Here is a 19,873-nt window from a genome sequence, read left to right as displayed (position 1 = left end):
AAAAGAATACTGACAGTACAGAACATTTCAGCTGATTATATGCATTATTTTTCATTCTGATACAGACAGGCAGCTCATGAAAAATAAGGTCATGCCTCCATCTGGTGGTCATCCTTGGTATTACACTCTTCACCTTTAAACCAATTTCAGTGATAGTTTTAATTGTTTTGTGGCCCCTGAGCATGATACATTTTGAAACTAAGCATGTTTCTTCAGAATGATTTGTTATATTTATGTAAAAAGTTGTTTATTGTTTGTTTATTGTTATCAATTTCTTGATAGTATACTATCTTCATACAATATCATGAAATATCTCTGCACATCGTTGCACTGACATGTAATGCAGTGCAACAGAATCATATAATTTAATATAAAATGTCGCTTAAACATCTTGGAAATTGCACTCTTGCACTGAAAAATCACTCTCGCTCTCTTTATTATATTTTATTTACTTTATTATACTTTCTGTAGCGCATTTTGGGTCTCTCTCGCGGCGCTGCGTTCGCGCTCTCTCCGTGTTCGCTTCACTTTTTCACGTTCGCTCTCTCTCGCTCGGACACACTCGGTCTCTCTCGCGCACTGTGTCTCTCTCGCTCGGACACACTCGGTCTCTCTCGCGCACTGTGTCTCTCTCGCTCGGACACACTCGGTCTCTCGCGCACTGTGTCTCTCTCTCGCTCGGACACACTCGGTCTCTCTCGCGCACTGTGTCTCTCTCGCTCGGACACACTCGGTCTCTCGCGCACTGTGTCTCTCTCGCGCACTGTGTCTCTCTCGCTCGGACACACTCGGTCTCTCGCGCACTGTGTCTCTCTCGCTCGGACACACTCGGTCTCTCTCGCGCACTGTGTCTCTCTCGCTCGGACACACTCGGTCTCTCTCGCGCACTGTGTCTCTCGCTCGGACACACTCGGTCTCTCTCGCGCACTGTGTCTCTCTCGCTCGGACACACTCGGTCTCTCTCGCGCACTGTGTCTCTCTCGCTCGGACACACTCGGTCTCTCTCGCGCACTGTGTCTCTCTCGCTCGGACACACTCGGTCTCTCGCGCACTGTCGCTCTCTCACCGTGTTCGCTTCACTTTTGTCCAGTACGGCGCCTCATAGAAAGATACATAGCGGAGGCAGAGAAATCCGTGCGACCCAAGTCATCCAAGGTGTGGGAGCAGGGCGGCGTTTGCGTATGGCAGAGTATGGCGGTTGCCATACCCTAGCCCAGTCAGGTGCTGTGAAAAATTATCCAAACTAATGCGTGTTGGACTTCACATGTATCTAACAGGCCTGAGCTGGACTCAGTACTATCACGTCACTTGAGTCGCTTATAATTCGTTTTTATTATTTTAAATCAGAGAGTTTTAAAATAGTAAACCAATGATAAGCATTAAAATAACTTGTCAGTAAAACTTCGTAACGCCATTGGATCATCGAGCTCTCAGCGAGACCTCGTAACTTCACCCCGCCTCCATTCAGATTGACGCGCCGCGCACAGCCTGGAGAAGATGAGATCTCTGCTTTTTCGCAATGCAAGGGTGAATAAATAATTGGTGTTTGAATAGTACAGCGTTTTCTTTACTCAAACACTATGTCAGTAAAGGATAATGTTTTTGTGTGTTTGAAGAGTGGAGAAGAATTAGTTATTTGCTGTCTATATACGTTTTAAATATCCTGTGCATTATGTGCATAAGCGCTTAATTTGAGATTTTGGCCAAGTGTATTAAACAACAAGAAAAACTAAGCGCCCATATAGCTACAATCAAAGTTATATAACCTGTAAAAGTTGATGAAAGCATAATGCACTTGCTGCTTCAGATAACAGTTACAGCCGTTCTAATGACAGACAAAACACTCCATCTCCGTCATTCTCTGGTCAAAACATCATTAACTCCATTTGAGCTTGATTTTCATATAATGTTAAGTGCAAGTGTCTGATACAATACCAACGCTAACGACGCAGTGTTGTTAAATTATTAAATTATTAAAAAGTCTATATATTTGGCAGATGTAAAGCATACATGTGTATGTTTTTTGTGTTAATCCATTTTTATTTTATTTTATTATTATTATAACAGCTCAGGGATGTTCAAGGAGCAACATGTTTGTGCACTTTCTAAAGATTTTAGTTCTGTTTTTGAATAAAGGGTTGGAAATGAATGCTTTTCTTCTTTTTTTAAATCCGATTCATCGATTAATCGAAAAAATAATCGACAGATTAATCGATTATTAAAATAATCGTTAGTTGCAGCCCTAATAGTAAGTACATGTAACATGTAACAAGGACACCATAAAATGTTATCAAATACGTTTTAGGGTCAGTACATTTTTTTTTTAAAAGAAATTAATGTTTATTCAGCAAGGATGCATTAAATTGATCAAAAGTGACAGTAAAGACATTTTTAATGTTACAAAATAGTTCTCTTTCAAATACATGCTGTTCTTTTGAACTTTCGTTTCATCAAAGAATCCTGAAAAATAAAATGTATCACAGTTTCCACCAAAATATTGGGCTGCAAAGCTGTTTTCAACATTGATAATAATCAGAAATGTTTCTTGAGCAGCAAATCAGCGTATTAGAATGATTTCTGAAGGATCATGTGACGCTGAAGATTGGAGTAATGATGCTGAAAATTTAGTGCTGCATCACAGAAATTGCAAAAAAAATACAATATATTTACATAGAACACAGCTGTTTTAAATTGTAATAATATTTCACTGTTTTTACTGTATTTTTGAGCAAATAAATGCAGCTTTGGTGAGACTTCTTTCAGAAGCATAAAAAAATCTTACCCACAGCAAACTTTTGAGTAGTAATATACATTTTACATGTGATATGCTAATTTAAACTAGCACCGAAAAGCTCCAAAACAACAAAGTAAGATATTAAACGTTTGTTTCTAGTTGATCTCTCATATAGAGGAGCAGGGTTTAGACACAGAGGGTGTGCTGCGGATCCCTGGAGCCGCTACTAGAGTGAAGGTGAGACAGATTCTAGCATACACGATTAACATCATCACATCAGGACGTTACTGTAATGTGTTTGTTGTTTCCCAGGCCGTCTGTCATGAGCTGGAACATAAGTTTTATGAAGGCATGTTCCCGTGGGAGAGTCTCAAACAGCACGACGCGGCCAGTCTCCTGAAGCTGTTCATCAGGGAGCTTCCCTATCCTCTGCTGACCGTCGAGTACTTCAACGCCTTCATCTCCGTGCTGAGTGAGTCCCACTCCACTCTGTAAAATGAGGCTGAAAGTAGGGCTGCACGATAAATCGCGATGAAGTCGCAGTCGCAATTAGGCAGAAGCTGCGATTGTCATGCACATCTTGTCAGTGAAGCACGGTTCTGTGATTTAGTAGTAAATCTCCATCCGAAGGCCAGAGAAACTCCAAATACGCCCCGCAGAAGAAACCCAGGAAATCTCTATAACGGTAGCTGAATAAACAGAAGATTTAACTGCTTTCATTGATTCAACGTGACTAATAAACACAGGACTACAACAATATATAATTGATTCTTCTTATTATAATTTTCCTCATAATAAAGTATAATGCAATGCCTTTATCACTGCTTAGAATACTATGAAATATTGTATGCCTTATTCTGTGCAAGAAGCCACATCATCTCACAGAAGGATTTATTTCAAACACTCGACTGATGTTATGAAGTGAGTTTGGAGTAAAAACATGAAATGTGCTATTTTCACGTGCTTTCAGATGGAGCAGCATTTACTACACAGAGCCATAGTTCACTGAGAAGCTACGCAAACAGCTGTCACTATTGCAAACAATTTCTTCAATTTCATAATCGTGTGATTATATCGTCTGCAAAAAAAAATATATATATTTTTTGGCGTAGCTTGTCAGTGAACTACGGCTCTGTGTAGTAAATGCCGCTCCATCTGAAAGCACATGATGAAGATTTACCACTGATTACACAACTGGCTATACTGACGAGATGCGCATGACAATCGCATTCGATTAATCGTGCAGCCCTAGCTGAAAGCGTATGTGTGTGAGATCTGTGTTTCTGGTGCTGTGTCAGTGATTGTTGTGATTGTGTTGGTTCTGATCAGAGCTGCCCACTAAGAAACAGCAGCTGCAGGCTCTCAATCTGCTGGTGCTCCTGCTGCCTGAACCCAACAGAGACACTCTCAAGGTACGACACACCTGCACTGTGCATTCACACTTCACTTTTCCTCAATGTGTGGTTCACTCAGCATTGACATCTGGTATTTGTGACTATCAGTCCACTAATTTTAAAGCTCATCTTTGATTATCAAAGTGACATTTAAACATTTTTTCCCCATTAAAATAATTCTTTATGCCTTAAAAGGTCTTGAATGTAACTCTACAGCCTAACCTCCTTTCATATACACAGTCTCATGAATATGCATATTAATCCCCGCCTCCACTCAATCACTGACCCGCTCTACTTTTACTCAGTTAAAGTCTCCCTGTAGTGAAAATCAAGTTTTTTTATGTTGTTTATTTGTCTATGTGGTGTTTTTAATGTTCTTTTAGACAAACCATGTGCCAATCCATTAAAGGTGGGGTAAGTGAATTCTGGTAGACGATGTTGATATTTGAAATCACCAAAACAAACACGCCCCTACCCCGAAAGGGTCTCGCCCCTATTTTGATAGCTCCGTCCCACACATACATACGCAAACCAGGCAACAATAGTTCTGTGAGACAAGGCAAAACCAATCTCACCTATCGAGAAGAAACAAAGCAACCTCGGCGTCTGATCGCAGGACTTCCCGCTCCTTCACTTCTCTCCAGCGCTGGAAAGCTGATCCGATATTTACACGGGTCCTACTTTTTGCCTTATCTTAACACCGTGTCTACACCGGACGCGAGCAGTGTGGCGCGACAAAATACTATAGAATAGGGCTGCAACGATTAGTCGACATTATCGACAACCTCGACAATAAAAAATTGTCGACAACTATTTTTGTTGTCGAGTAGTCGTTTGATCTCACATGACCTAATGCAAGAGCCTGCAATACGCAAGACTGTAATTCAGCCCTCCTGGATGCAATTCAAGAGAAGAAGACAGCGCTTCAGAGCAAATGCAGCTGAACGAACCTGAAGCTGCTGAGCGGCGTTTGGATGAATATGTAAATATATGCTGCGCGCTTTCCTCTCAATAAGTAAATAAACACAACAAAAAGTCAGTGTTGATTTCAGTTAGAATTACAACTTGATTTTCTGTTATAAAGCAGCTCTCCAGTGTGGAGCTAGCTACTAGCTAGTGATAAAATATTTTTATTAGTGGGGAAAAAAAAGATTATTTCATTAAAGTGATAGTTTAGTTTGCAAAGATCAAAGCTTGATCTAGCTCAGGACTGTTTTGATTATCATAACCCTATAAGGTTCTTTAAGAGAGATTATTTTGTGAATAAAATAGTTTATCTAAAAATAAAATGTCTTATCACTTACCTTTATTTTGTTTCTTATCCATATGACTTACAAAAGGAGATGTTAGGCAGAATGATGTCATTCAGTTACTTTTTCATATACGTAGCTAATTACACGGTGAATGACAGAGTTTCTCTGTCGGTCATCTATTTTGTGTGCCAAATATATTTATTTGTATAATAATTGTAATTACATAATATGACTTTCAAAAGCTGAAGTAACTCAACGTAACTTATTGCAAAAGCTGAATAATCAGTCAATGTCTACTGATTAATCTGTGAAATAATCGATAATTAGTCGATTAATTGTTCTAATAATCACTAGATTAATCGATTATCAAAATAATCGTTTGTTGCAGCCCTACTATAGAACTCATTATAATCACTAATAATGCTGTCTACCAGTGTAGACAGACTTTAGCTGGTGCAGCGTAGCGCAACACGACAACTGTCCCATCCGGTGTAGATGCGGTGTATAAGCCTTCTTTTGTTCCATAGACATTTTCCTCTTTTGTTTTTATCTGCCATCTCTATCTTTGTCGTGCTCGGCTAATGTCCGTCATATGCACTGATGAGCGCTCTCTCCTCGCATCATGAGTAGACACGCCCCTTACTGCTGATTGGCTACAAGTTTGTTTTGATACTTGGCCCCGACTCGTTTTCTAAAGCGTTTTTGAAAAAATGCATACCCCACCTTTAATCAACTGTAGTTTCCCAAAGGCTGACCCAGAAACGTGGTTTGAAACAGCCCTCGGCTTGGGCATAGATTCCTATCACTAGCATGCAAAATATACCAATACCAGCACAAAACCAAAAATAAATTGAGTCGTGGTTTAATGTGAATTAAGAACCGCTAACTTGCATTATAACCCGCGGCAATAGTGTAAAAGTAGCCCGGAGTCAGACCTACCTCTCCCGCATCGGCGTCTGCACTTCACACGCATTGCTCGCGGGCGCGAATTGCAATCACAAACGGTTGCATTCAGTCTTAACGGCATTTTAGGACACAACATCGTCAAGTAAGTAATTTTAACGAATTTTACAGTATTCACTGTAGTTGTCCACTAGTAAAAACATAGTTTTATCAGTTATTATCCGTGTTTGCCATCGTTTCGTGTTTACTACAATTCAGTGGATCAGGAGGCGCTGGCTGGTATGACTGAGTGGAGGCGGGGCTAATTTGCATATTCATAGATCCGCTTATATTAAATGAGGCAAGGGTGTTGAGTTACATTCAAGCTATTTTAAGGCATGAGAAAATTATTTTCACAAGAAAAAACATTTAAATATGTAATTTTGATGATCAAAGGGATAAAATATTTGACTACAGGGGGACTTTAAGTCAAGCAGTAAATGCTACAGTATAGCAATATTGGATTCATTCAGACATATATAATAAAACTTATTCTGAAGAAGAAAAGGACAAGTGAATTATACAGCATGAAAAGCCCCGCCCTGCAGGTGGACAGCATTGGTTGTATGTTTGTGTCAGTAGAAAACGGGCGGTTTCAATCTGTGTTATTGAGATTGCCTTGAGTACACTGCTGCTCAGCAATAGGGGTGTGCGACATTTGTTGTTTGAGATTATATCGTAATTGTTATTTTAGCAATATGTGAGCTGATATTGAGTATGTCACTTAATGTGCAAAAAACAAACATGCGTGCAAACAGTCCAAACGCATTTAGAAAGACTCTATTATTTAGTTATGAAAGCAAAAATATCCCTGTATGGGTTTTTGTTTATTTATAAGATGTGATATACAGTAGTTACGTAATACCATACAAGCATCAGTGCCGTTTTCCTGAATGTCAGCATGTGAGCATTTCCGCAAATGTGATATTGATTTTATACAACCGTTCAACAAACAGTAAGTAAATATTAAGCCTGTTACATTTCAGACACAATTGTCTGTTTTTTTTTTCTGTTTGGTCAACGAAAATAGTTCCATACTGAGCTGAAGCAGAACATTCCTGCATCTTTTGTCAATATTGCACACCCTTACTCAGCAATGGTGTTGACTGATGAATTTGCACACAGTTTGTCTTTAAGCATATTAAAAACACCGCTCCATTCACACTGAGGACTGAAGCAGATCCAGCTGGATTGTTTTGAGTTGAGCAGCATTTCTGTTTCTCTCAGGCTCTGATGGAGTTCTTCCAAAGAGTGATCGACCATAAGGACAGGAATAAGATGACGCTGAACAATGTTGCAGTGGTGATGGCGCCCAACATCTTCATGTGTAAGGGCTTCCGCAGTAAGATCAGTGAACAGCAGGAGTTCGCTATGGCCACTGGCACGGCTAACATCGTCAGGCTGCTCATCCGCTACCAGAACCTCCTCTGGACGGTACGACTATGTTACACCACATATTACAGTCAATGTGAGACTGAATGTTGCGGTTCAGAGAGGTTTTGTCTCTTGAGACTCTCTCTGTTCTTAAAGGTTTTGTTGTAACTAGGGATGTAACGATTCACTTAACTCACGATGTGATACGATTCACTATACTGATTTCACGATACAATTTTCTCATGATTTTTTTAACAAAATGAGACTTAAAACAAAATAGAAATGAAAAGGTGTCCTTTTTATTATTTCTCAGAAAAAATGCTAAACATTTATTTGTGAAATTGAAATATGTCAAATAACAAAACTAAATTGTAATTTTAAAACAAACCCCAAATCAAATGAAAGAAATCTCAATATAAACAAACTAAGGGCCCTATTTTAATGATCTAAGCGCATGGTCTAAAGTGCACAGTCTAAAAGGGTTGTCCCTATTCTCTAAATGAGGAATGGGTGTGTTTTGGGCATTACGTGCAATAAACCAAGTCTCATCTCCCATTCCCTTTAAGAGCTAGTTGTGCTCGCGCAATGGCGGATTCGCTATTTACACGGCAAGCGCAAAAGACTGAACGCATCTCCAGAGAGGAAACGGATCTGCTCGTGTGCGAGCAAATAGGTAGGCTAATTCTGATACATGCAATGACTATCCATTACGACATGTAGGCATTTTTATATTTATGTAGCCTACACATTAATAATCTTTTACATTGTAATCCTTTAATTTTTAATATTTGGCATGTTTGTGTGCTGCTGCGCGTCCCTGTGTTTGTAATAAGCAAAGTACGCGCGTTGTGGACCTGCCTATAGGCGTATATTAAGAATGCGCACTTTAAATAACAAAAAAATACTGCGCCATTGACTTTAGACCAGGTTTTAGTTGGTCAATAGCACCGTCTATTTCAGTTGCCTCAAAATAGCAACGCGCCAACGATACGCCATGAGCGCACAAATGGGTGCAAATGCATTTGCTATTTAAACAACGTGGTGCAGGACGTGAAAATGATAACTGCGTTGGGCTGAAACAAGCAAAAATAAACCTGCGGGTGTATTATAGGGCCCGAAGCCTTTGTCTGTGCTCTTTCCATTTAAAATTAGAGGCAAGCACTGTATTTTAATCATGATCCTAACAAAGATGCTGCATACATGCAGCATGAGCAGTTTTTAATCTAAATTGCATTGTGTAATTTCCAAATTTGAAGCAAAAACAGAATGGTCTGACTTTAGTTTTGTGAAACTATACTACATAAAACATCTGAATAAAACAAAAACAGCAGATGAGCTGAGTGAAATGCAAATTCACTTTCTGCCAGCAGGTGGCGCTTATGGAACAGCAGCAGTGTTGACAAGTCTGTGGTCTTCCCGCAGAATTGGGCTACTTTAACAGAGCCGCTGGTTGTTTTTCATGTCCAAGGGTTGAAGTGACCCCAATAACGTGATATTTAGCCCCTGGAATTCAAATTTTACCAGGGAAACCCCTCCAAAAAAGCGCATTTTACCCCCTGGAATGCTATTTTTACTGGTGGACCCCCTCGAAATGTGATTGGGCTAGCTTTGAGTACCAATTGGTTGGGTTTTGTTGTGAACACCTGGCGACCCTGAAAACCAGCGATACAGCATTTCCTTGGTTTCCAGCTTAAACAAAGCAGCGCTGCGGTTATGAACACTACTTTAATATGCATTTACAGAGGTAAGATGAAAAGAAAATACAATCTAAACTTTTCTGAAGACAGTCAGTTCCCCTCAGAGATATATTCATATAAACTCCCACCCCAATTGTATCGCGATTAATTTAACATCTCAACTAATTTGAATCGTCACACATTTGTGTTGATTTTCAACCGGCTCGCAGTGCATCGTTGCATCACTAATTATAACTGAATCTCATATCTGAAGATTCACTACAGATAAACAAATAGTTGCAATACTCTGCAGCTTAAAAGTTTGGGATTGGCTGCATTTATTTGATCAAAAATACAATAAATATTGTGAAATATTTTCATTTAAAATAGCTGTTTTCTATGTGAATATGTGTTAAACTGTAATTGATTTCTGTGATCAAAGCTGTATTTTCAGCATCATTACTCCATTCTTCAGTGTCACATGATCTTCAGAAATCATTCTAATATTCTGATTTGCTGCTCAAGAAACATTTCTGATTATTATCAATGTTGAAAACACTTGTGCTGCACAATTTTTTTGTGGAACTATGATGCATTTTATTTTTTCAGAATTCACAGATGAATAGAAAGTTCAAAAGAACAGCTTTTATTTGAAATAGAAATCTTTTGTAAATGTCTTTACTGTCACGTTTGATTAATTTAATGTCCTTGATTAATAAAATAATTCATTTCTTTAATACTTTAATTCATTTTCTGTGAAATCACTACTCTTCTACTGTGATGCTGTAGAAATTATGACCAACAAAATGTTCTGATGCTGGAATACCAGAACACATCGTATGTGAAGCTGGAAGATCGAGACGCTCAAATGAGTCTTTTCTCGTCTCAGATTCCCAAGTTCATCCTGAATCAGGTGCGCAAACAAAACATGGAGAACCAGCGGAAGATGAACAGAGACAGAGCGGTTAAAAAACTACTGAAGAAGATGGCGTACGACCGCGAGAGAGCCTCTAACAAACAGGAGAGCAGCGCTGAGGTGATTACACAAACACAGAGCAGTACACTGAACTGAAGGAAATATAATCGGACATCTTAGACATCTTTACAGTTGTGTGTCAGTGTTTCCCACCCCGCTGAATGAATCAGAGTTTGAGAATGTGAGCAGCCTCCACTCTGACACCTAGAGGACACATTGAGCAACTGCGTGCAGTGACTGTCCTTCATCAGCTGTGAGCAATGCAGTGTGACAGAACTGTATGGATGTGCTGAAATATGAGATACGAGGCTCTCAAAGGGTGTTACTTTTATACACAGAAAAGATCCTGCAGATACAGGCACTTGATTTGATATGTTAACCCTATAAAACTATTGTTTCATATTTGATTTTTATTTTAAATAAGGCCTCTAAATGATCAGCATGTTTCACACAATCTACTCCATTACTTCTGTAGTCTGATTGATTTTATTAAGTTAGAAGGCATTTTAGTAAATTGTACAAACATCCAGCTTCAGCTGCTGCTTCTCGTGCCAAATCGTGACTGATTTTGATCAAGTAAAGGTCAGAATAACTGCAGTCATGTCTCCAGATGAACAGTTACTGGACTGAAGCAGCTCAGCTTTACTTGATTCTCCATCAATCATTTTCTAGAAACATCAGAGCGTCTCAAATCTGATCCTCAGGATCTTTTGAGGAGCTTTACTCTCACTGTTCCTCAGCGGAGGAATGATCTTCATCTCACATCTTCTGAGGAGCGTTTATCTCTTCATCTCTCCATCAGCACTGCATTATATGTTTGGATCATTTACATCTCATCTTACTGAGACATATTACTGGAGATATAGAGCGACCGCTGATATTTAGATCATTTTATGTAAATATCTGCTCCACTGTTATAAAGATCTCACTGATTTACATTACAAGCAACAGAATTTCATCATCATAAAAATATCAGCATCTGCATAAAAGTTTGGGTCTCTGAATAAAACAAAGTTGCTTTTATCTCCATATTCTCACTATATCAGACTATATGAATCATAAACGTCTGATGTTTGAAGGAAATATTATACTCAAACACACACACAAACCTTTTTTAATATTTTGTCATTAGGTTTCATTAAAAATGTAGATTTTCCTGTCAGGCTTTACAGGGTTAATATCAAAGTGAGTGTTTAAGTACTCTTTAGGGAAGCTGCAGGTGTTTACATGTGTGTCCCAGGACAGAGGGAGGTTTGCTCTGTGTGTTGTGTGTGTGTGTGGTTTTTGTGGAAAGTCAGGACATAGATTTGTATAACAACAAAGGTATGACAGGTATTACAAGGTGAAGGTGACATCTCAGGACATTGACTCATGTCCCCACTTTTCAAAACGCTTATAAATCACACAGAATGAGTTTTTTGGGGGGAAAGTTGAAATGCACAGTCTCCTGTAAGGGGTAGGTTTAGGTGTAGGGTTGGTGTAGGGCAATAGCACATACAGTAAGTACAGTATAAAAACCATTACGCCTATGGGATGTCCCCACTTTTCACAAAAATGAATGTGTGTGTTTGGTGTGTGTGTTTATGGTGTGTTTAATGTGTATGTTCAGGCTGAAGGAGGCTTCATAAGGGTGCAGGCTCCTCAGTTCTCGATGGTGTCCATGGCCGTACAGCTGACGGAGGATTTAAAGGCCTCAGATGTTCTGATGCGCTTCCTCAGTCAAGAGAGGTGAGCAGACACTCAATTAGCTTTAAAGGGGTCATATGATGCGATTTCAAGTTTTTCTTTCTCTTTGGAGTGTTACAAGCTGTTTGTGCATAGAAAAGATCCCTGAAGTCAAAGAGATATTCTTTATTAAAGTTAAGACTCTGCCACGCCCCCCTAAAACGCCTCATTCAAACACACCCCACATGTCTACGTCACTGTGTGGGAAGATTTGCATAACATCGCCCAAATGTATACGTAAAGAAAGAAGGCGGAACTATTATTCTCGCTGTAGTATTGTTGCTGTCGCCGGTGCCATGTCCTGGAGACGCTGTGTTTCGTTGTGAAAGCGAAACTACTTTGTTTGGGCTTCCAAAAGAGGACACAACTAGAAAGTTGTATTTACAACACTGTTCCAGAACAGTTCAACCCAAATATTAGTGTGTGCAGCGCATTTTACGGAGGACTATTTCCTGAACCTGGGAGTAGCTGCCAGCTGCTCAAAGACTGTTTCTATAAAGTGGGGCAATTTCAACGTTGCAAGGACAGTCTGGTGCTTCTGACTCACAGCCTATAAGTACGTTTTCTTACTTAAAGAATTTTCCACTAACTATTCAAATGCGAGTTTTGAGCAGCGTAGAGTAGCGCTTGTTGTTTGGCGTTTCTACGATCACAAGTGCAGACATGGTGTTATGTTTACGTGGCGTGGCGCAACGCGTAACAAGACAGTATAAGTCATTATAATCAGTAATTATGCCTCGTTTGTAATGGATTTTATTGTTTTTGTGTCATCGCGCATCACAATACAGTAAGGGGGCGTAACGTTTCCATCTCACGCTTGAGGTATTCAGCCAATCACAACACACTGGATAGCTGGCCAATCAGAGCATGCCTCGCTTCTCAGAACGATGAGCTTTGTAAAAATCAACGCGTTTCAGAAAGGCGGATCATAGAGAGGAGCAACAATAATGTACAGTATGTGGAAAATGTTTTTTTAACTTTAAACCGCATAAACCTTAAATTGCATTACACCAAATACACAAAATAATGTTATTTTTTAGTAATGTCATATGACCCCTTTAATAAGCACATCTTCACTGAAACCACCAGTTCCTCTCGGGCTCTAATGTATATACTGTATATCCATAATTTGTAGTATATTGTTTTAGGAAAAATATTATATTTTGTAGTGGTGCTTGTGAAATGTTGTGCTCCGTGAGATTAGGTTGTGTGGTGTGTTGTGTTGTTACAGGTCTCTGTCTGTGAAACGAGAGGATCTGTGTCTCTATGAGATGGGAGGAAACATCAGTGAGTGTCTAATAAGTGTCACATTAATTACAGCCACACAATACACAAGGCATTTCATAACACGTAACTACCCATACAAACCATGTATAGTAAAATAAATAGATCTTCAACTTTGTTTATGTCTCCCAGGGGGCAATTAGGGAAGAGAAAAATCTTCCAGATCTTTTGTTGTTGATGACAAAGCCACAAACAGTATTTTGCATATAGACTTTATTTAGAATATTTGTGATCTACGCAGCTCATGGTAATATTAATACATTTCAGTTTGATTTTATAGGCATTTTTGTGCCATAAACAGTGCTAGAAAATGCCACGTGATGATCAATGTAAGGATTTATGAAACATTCTTGAGAATGGAATTCTTCTTTTCTAATTTAAAAATAAAGTTAAGAATATTAGGATTGTTGGTAACACTCATTATTAGCTAGTTGCTTATTAGCATGCCTATTATTAACACATTTGAGGTGTTTTCATTAAGTTGGTCAGCAGGCCTTCCTCAAGACCTGCCATACAATCAGATTACATCTTATTAGAATGTATCTTAAACTTCTTAAGAAGATTTTTGAGTCTGCAGAAGCAGCGCTCTAGCACACGCAGTATGTGCTGTTGTCTGATGTGTGTGTGTTGATGTGTTTGTCTAGAGGAGAGATGTCTGGATGAAGAGACGTACATCAAAGCTCTCCTGGAGCTCAACCCCAGTGCAGAGTGGGTCATCAAGTCCGTCCAGCACTGACCGAGCCGCCCACAACAAGACATGCCAATCGCCCCATCACACCACACGCCTTACAGTCCACCGCAAACAGACCATTAAAGGGAAGGCAGCAGGATTCAGAGCCTAACATGAGCGATCTGAATCTATTTAACAGTCAGCACGTGGTCTGCCACTGCTCAGACCAAACGAACCGCACACCTCCAACACTATAACCTACACGGATACGGTTTTCAGGAGATGCTTGGGTAGCAGTTGTATGAACATTCTTTATAGTAAAAGCCAAAAAAAGCTCATAGTGTCTGTGGTCATTTAGTCTGGTTTGGCACATTTTAAACGCTTGAGAAGAGTTGGTGTTTGATAGTACAAAAATCTGAGACTATTTTACCAGGTTTTCTCAAAAATCTCAGAAAAAATCTCCAGGTCATGTTTCATCCTAGAAGAAAAAAAGAATAAACTGTATTTTGCAAGAAAATATAGCTTGTTTTTAAGACTTTTGCATTGTAACATTTTCATCATGATTAAACATTTGCACTCCTAATTCTTATTACTTTGACACTCAAAAAAAAAAAACTCATCTGGATTTTTTTTCTTTTGTAAATCATTCTGTGACTATATATTCAATATATTGTGTTTTTTATCATTGCAGTCAGCAGTCTTTTTATTAAGGTAATGAGGACCAGGGGATATGCTTAATTATCATGAAAATAATGTTACAATGCAAATAATGATCAGTCTGTTTTTAAAAACAAAAGATATATATGTTGTGTCTGTGTAATTTATATATATATATATATAAAAAAAAAGAACACTTAATTAACTTGTTAATTTTTCTTTGGGGGTAAAATATGACCCAGACATGTTCTTTATAGGTTTTATCAGATGCACCCAGCCACAAATCTCATTCATATATAGTTTATATATATTGCACGAAAATATTGTCTCAGACAAGTGAAGTACTGAGGAACACCTACATTTCACACGTTTCTTCCTTAAACATTTGATTACATGTGAGTGATCTCTTAGTATTGTAGCAATCTCTGCTTTAAATCAGTCACATGACTTCAGTCTTCACTCACACTGCCAATAAACGCTCTATTACTTGTTTAGTCGCTCCCAGGGATCTTGGATGTACTTTTTTTCATGTTGGAGAAAATAATGCAAGTCAGATAATATTGTATAACTGTAAAGGATTCATGACTAAAAACTACAGGAATCAAGTTTCTCAGCTAAACACAGACCTCATAAAGTACTTCAATGGAGGGAAACACTTGGCACTTAAACTGACCTTGTCTGTTATTTACAATGATGCAGATGTCATTTCAATGAGTAGTTTTGAGCTGTGATTTTTATTTTTTACTGCTACGTCTTTTGCTGATGTCATGCTTATATTGAGCTTGAAACTGTGAATATGGCGAAAATGACTGTTTTAATGCTTCTAAAAATAACCACTAAATGTTTTTGTAAATAAATTTGTAATTCCTCATGTCTGTCGACTGGATTGTATTCACTGATCTGATTGTTGGTAATACTGTGCAGTGTAGAGAAGGAGAACTGTTACAGGTTTTAGTCTTTACCCATTTACAGTGTTCCCGAAAGGCCTTTCAAGACTGGTTAACCCATGACAGGTTAGACGCCATATTGAATTTAACGTAGCTGAGGAATAGACTTAGTCTTAACAATGGCATGCAATGTAGAAAGATCATAGATCATGTAATTTTCACAACGTAAAACTGTTTTTATGGAGTCTACTGATTTTTGTTTTCTTCTGAAAGACATTTCGTAAGCTGAACTTTAACACATTGGTATGATGTTAAACAACAGTACAATCCATTGAGCACACTGTACTTCAGTTCTTCACAGCCTCATTTTCATTCCTGTTGGACCCTGACCAAGGTCTAGTTGTTTGGAGTTTGGAAAACTTTGAGTTTCTTCTGAACTTGGAGAACATGCCCTCATAAGAAGAGGCAGGGTTGGAGTACTTGCCCTGAGATGCTGAATGTAGTTAGGCTGCCTTGGTTGACATCACAGGAATCAGGGAAAGTGCCTGGCAATTGGCATATGAGTGCAGTCCTTCCCATTTTTGAAAAAGGGGACAAAGAGGATGTGTTCCAAGTATTGAGGGATCACACTTTACTTAGGTAAAGCCTATGCCAGAGTGTACGTCCAGTATACGTTCAGTCGTTGCAGAAACAATGCGGACTGTGGACCAAAAACTGTGAACCAAGTTTTTACCCTAGCAAGAATCCTTGAAGGGGAATGGGTGTTCACTTATCCAGTCGACGTGTTTTGTGGACTGTAAGAAGGCTTATGACCACAATCCCTGGGGTCTTCTGTGGAGAGCCTACGAGAGTACGGGCCTTATACAACCGTGTCTGCATTCTTGGCAGTAAGTCTAGCTTGTTCTCAGCAGAGCCAGTGGGAGGGCACATGAAGTGGGGGGCAATTATATTTTTAAGGGGGTCCCATCACGTTCTCAGGGAACACAAATAGTGTTTTGGGTGCACTGGCCCTGCTGAGGGGGCACAAATCAAATCTAAGTCTGGAGCCAGACTTGGTTCTTAGGTCACATCCACATGAAGCCAGAGCTTTCCCTATCTGGTCCCCCCCCATCTCAAGAAATATCTGCGTACACACAAAACCGACACAAAACGATGTAGTATACATGCCAGACCAGTATGTGGCGCTGTAATTCTGCCACAGAGACACAAGTCGTCTTCTCCTTAAACACAAGACATGTTTGAAAGATGAAGGACAGGCTTTAATAGTGACACCAGACTGTAAACACTGTAAATATTAAACCCCACACGCATCCTTTTAAATCAATAAAACCAATGAAATACACTAGGAGTTTCCAGCAGTTCTGACACACGTGCTGGCTACAGACAGCCATTACACTCAGGCAAACAAGAATAATACAGATTGTTTTGTAACTGCTACCAAATCAGGCCAAAAACATGAAATGAAGTTGAAGTGATGTAACTTTAAAATTACATATGATTTTGATACATATGGTATGATAAATAAAATGTACATACTAAACATATTTGTAATAAACTTGATCATTTTTAACACATGCTTGTGTAATGTAAATGAAACTGCCTGTTATTTTAGGAGGAGGTAGAGGATTGACTTGTGCATGTACAAACTTGATAAGACCACTTACATTCATAATGTTACAGTTTTTTGTTTTGTGTCAATAATGTGAACAAGCATGTTTAGTTGTAGACATTTGTTCATGATGTCCAACATGGTTCTGCAGAGGATCGGAAGCACATGCTGTTTTTGTTGTCTACATGATAAAAACGTGCTTGCGGCCGTGTGATTGCACAGTGGCTTGTAACGCGTGTGTGTACTGGTGAAATGGTGTCTGGATACAGTGTGGCACAGACAGCTGTCCACTTCTCATGAGGTCACACACAGCATCCAACATGGCCTTCAGCTGGGCTTTATCTGCAGACATGCAGACAGAGAGAGAGAGAGGTCAAGCACAAGAAAACATCAACATACACGAGCGTCATATGTGTGAAGCAACCATGTTCTTACAGTTTCATCCATTCAATCCTTTATTTGACTTTCAGTAGCTCTCTGTGTTGTGTTTGATGGTTTACCTTCCCTGCGCTCTCTTTTCCACTGCGTTAGCCAGAAGCCCTTCAGGGTCACATAATGGAGAAAAACCTTGGGAGAAACCAGGCTCAGTCGGGGCCAGTTCTCCTCTGACCAGACGAAACCCGCAGTTCAAAAGTTTCTATTTCTATTTTAATTTTGTTGCAATTTCTAACAATAGTAGTATTATGTAGTTAGGTATTTTATTATATTTTAGTTATTTAGTTATTTTGGTTGATATATCTGGGGATATATCTCTGGGGTCATCCGGCGTCCTGGTCTCCGCCGACGATCAGGGCCGCAGGACGTCACCTCCGGCGCCGACCCACCATCTGATCGGACACGGACCGAGAAACAGACTAGGAAAGAAACAGACAAACATTAGCGCAGATGCCATTCAACTTACGATGTAACGAGTACATCGTGTGTTATGGGGAGTGTTCCCGGTTCGGTTGATCTAATTAATGCAGCCTAACAATCCTTTAACGGATTTGAATAATAGAAGCGTATTAATGTGTTATGTGTAAGCCAGGCTAAAGAGATGGGTCTTTAATCTAGATTTAAACTGACAGAGTGTGTCTGCCTCCCGAACAGTGTTAGGTAGACTGTTCCAGAGTTTGGGTGCTAAATAGGAAAAGGATCTGCCGCCCGCAGTCGATTTTGATATTCTAGGTATTATCAAAGCGGCCAGAGTTTTGAGAACGCAGCGGACGTGGAGGACTATAATGCGATAAGAGCTCGCTCAAGTACTGAGGAGCTAAACCATTCAGGGCTTTATAAGTAATTAACAAGATTTTAAAATCTATCCGATGCTTGATAGGGAGCCAGTGCAGTGTTGACAGAACCGGGCTAATATGGTCATATTTCCTGGTTCTAGTAAGGACTCTAGCTGCTGCATTTTGGACCAACTGTAGTTTGTTGATCAAGCGTGCAGAACAACCACCCAATAAAGCATTACAATAGTCTAACCTTGAGGTCATAAACGCATGAATTAACATTTCTGCATTTGACGTTGAGAGCATTGGTCGCAATTTAGATATGCTTTTGAGATGAAAAATGCAGTTTTACAGATGCTAGAAACATGGCTTTCAAATGACAGATTGCTATCGAACAGCACACCTAGGTTCCTGACTGATGAAGAAGAATTGACAGAGCAGCCGTCAAGTGTTAGATAATGTTCTAGGTTACATGTGGGGTTTTAGGTCCGATAATTAACACCTCTGTTTTTCAGAATTTAGCAGTAAAAATTACTCGTCATCCAGTTTTTATATCGACTATGCATTCCGTTAGTTTCTCAATTTGGTGTGTTTCACCGGGCGAAGAAATATAGAGCTGAGTATCATCAGCATAACAGTGAAAGCTAACACCATGTCTCCTGATAATATCTCCCAAGGGTAACATATAGAGCGTGAAAAGTAACGGCCCTAGTACTGAGCCTTGAGGTACTCCATACTGCACTTGTGATCGATATGAAATGTCAAAATGTCAAATGTCGATATGTGTCAAAGCACTTAACAGTATCAAATTGGAGGATAGAGTGTCACTAATGTATAATGATAAGATTAACTGAAAATTTATAAAATTGAGTGTTTAAAGGCATTTCATTATTGAATTCAGAGATGTCATTGTCTAGCTCAGTTTAGTTTAAATAGTATCTGCGCTACCAAATCGACTATAATCACTAGAAATTAAGTGTCCCCAACTGAGCAAGCCAGAGGCGACAGCGGCAAGGAACCAAAACTCTCTCTGTGACAGAATGGAGAAAAAAACCCTGAGAGAAACCAGGCTCAGTCGGGGGGCCAGTTCTCCTCTGACCAGACGAACCTTCAATTCAATTCCAACCGCAGCCATGTCAGATTGTGTAAAGGGCTTATCTGATTTCCGTAGTCTTGTCCCAATGGAGCATTTTAATTTATAATTTCATGTATTTGTTATATTTGTGTTTTATTCATTATTTGAAGTTTTTCATTTATATGATTTATTCATTTGCTATAATTTTAATGTATAGTTTAATGCATTTATTGTTTCTCAGTCTATTTTAATAATATATATTTGTTTATTATCATTTTTAGTACATACGTCACGTACAAACCTCTCAATTCTCTGTAAGTGTAAAGTGTGAAGATTTATAGGAAGACAGAAAATTCTATTGATCTTAATTCCTTCATTTTCCAGAGTAAAATCATGGACAGAGGAT

General features: G+C 39.1%; 1 protein-coding gene and 1 non-coding gene across 4 annotated transcripts in view; both read left to right on the top strand.

The window, feature by feature from the left end:
- The window catches only part of arhgap18 (Rho GTPase activating protein 18), a 40,144-nt gene extending 24,586 nt beyond the window's left edge, over nucleotides 1-15,558 (top strand). For all 3 annotated transcript variants that reach the window (XM_058755989.1, XM_058755990.1, XM_058755991.1), the window contains 8 exons: nucleotides 2,894-2,971; nucleotides 3,047-3,206; nucleotides 4,064-4,146; nucleotides 7,551-7,757; nucleotides 10,263-10,409; nucleotides 11,959-12,077; nucleotides 13,306-13,361; nucleotides 14,003-15,558. In XM_058755989.1, the coding sequence (XP_058611972.1) occupies nucleotides 2,894-2,971; nucleotides 3,047-3,206; nucleotides 4,064-4,146; nucleotides 7,551-7,757; nucleotides 10,263-10,409; nucleotides 11,959-12,077; nucleotides 13,306-13,361; nucleotides 14,003-14,094 (942 nt within the window). In that variant the 3' untranslated portion in view covers nucleotides 14,095-15,558. The remainder of the gene's footprint in view (nucleotides 1-2,893; nucleotides 2,972-3,046; nucleotides 3,207-4,063; nucleotides 4,147-7,550; nucleotides 7,758-10,262; nucleotides 10,410-11,958; nucleotides 12,078-13,305; nucleotides 13,362-14,002) is intronic.
- On the top strand, nucleotides 9,439-9,505 carry LOC131527826 (small nucleolar RNA SNORD19). Its single transcript, XR_009267783.1, has one exon. It is a non-coding gene; the product is annotated as a small nucleolar RNA SNORD19 (small nucleolar RNA).
- Nucleotides 15,559-19,873: the final 4,315 nt, after the last annotated feature.

The sequence above is a fragment of the Onychostoma macrolepis genome, chromosome 20 (assembly GCF_012432095.1).
Source record: "Onychostoma macrolepis isolate SWU-2019 chromosome 20, ASM1243209v1, whole genome shotgun sequence".
In the NCBI taxonomy this organism is placed as follows: Eukaryota; Metazoa; Chordata; class Actinopteri; order Cypriniformes; family Cyprinidae; genus Onychostoma; species Onychostoma macrolepis.
The sequence above is the reverse complement of the archived record's forward strand: the minus strand, read 5'-3'. Positions and strand labels throughout refer to the sequence as shown.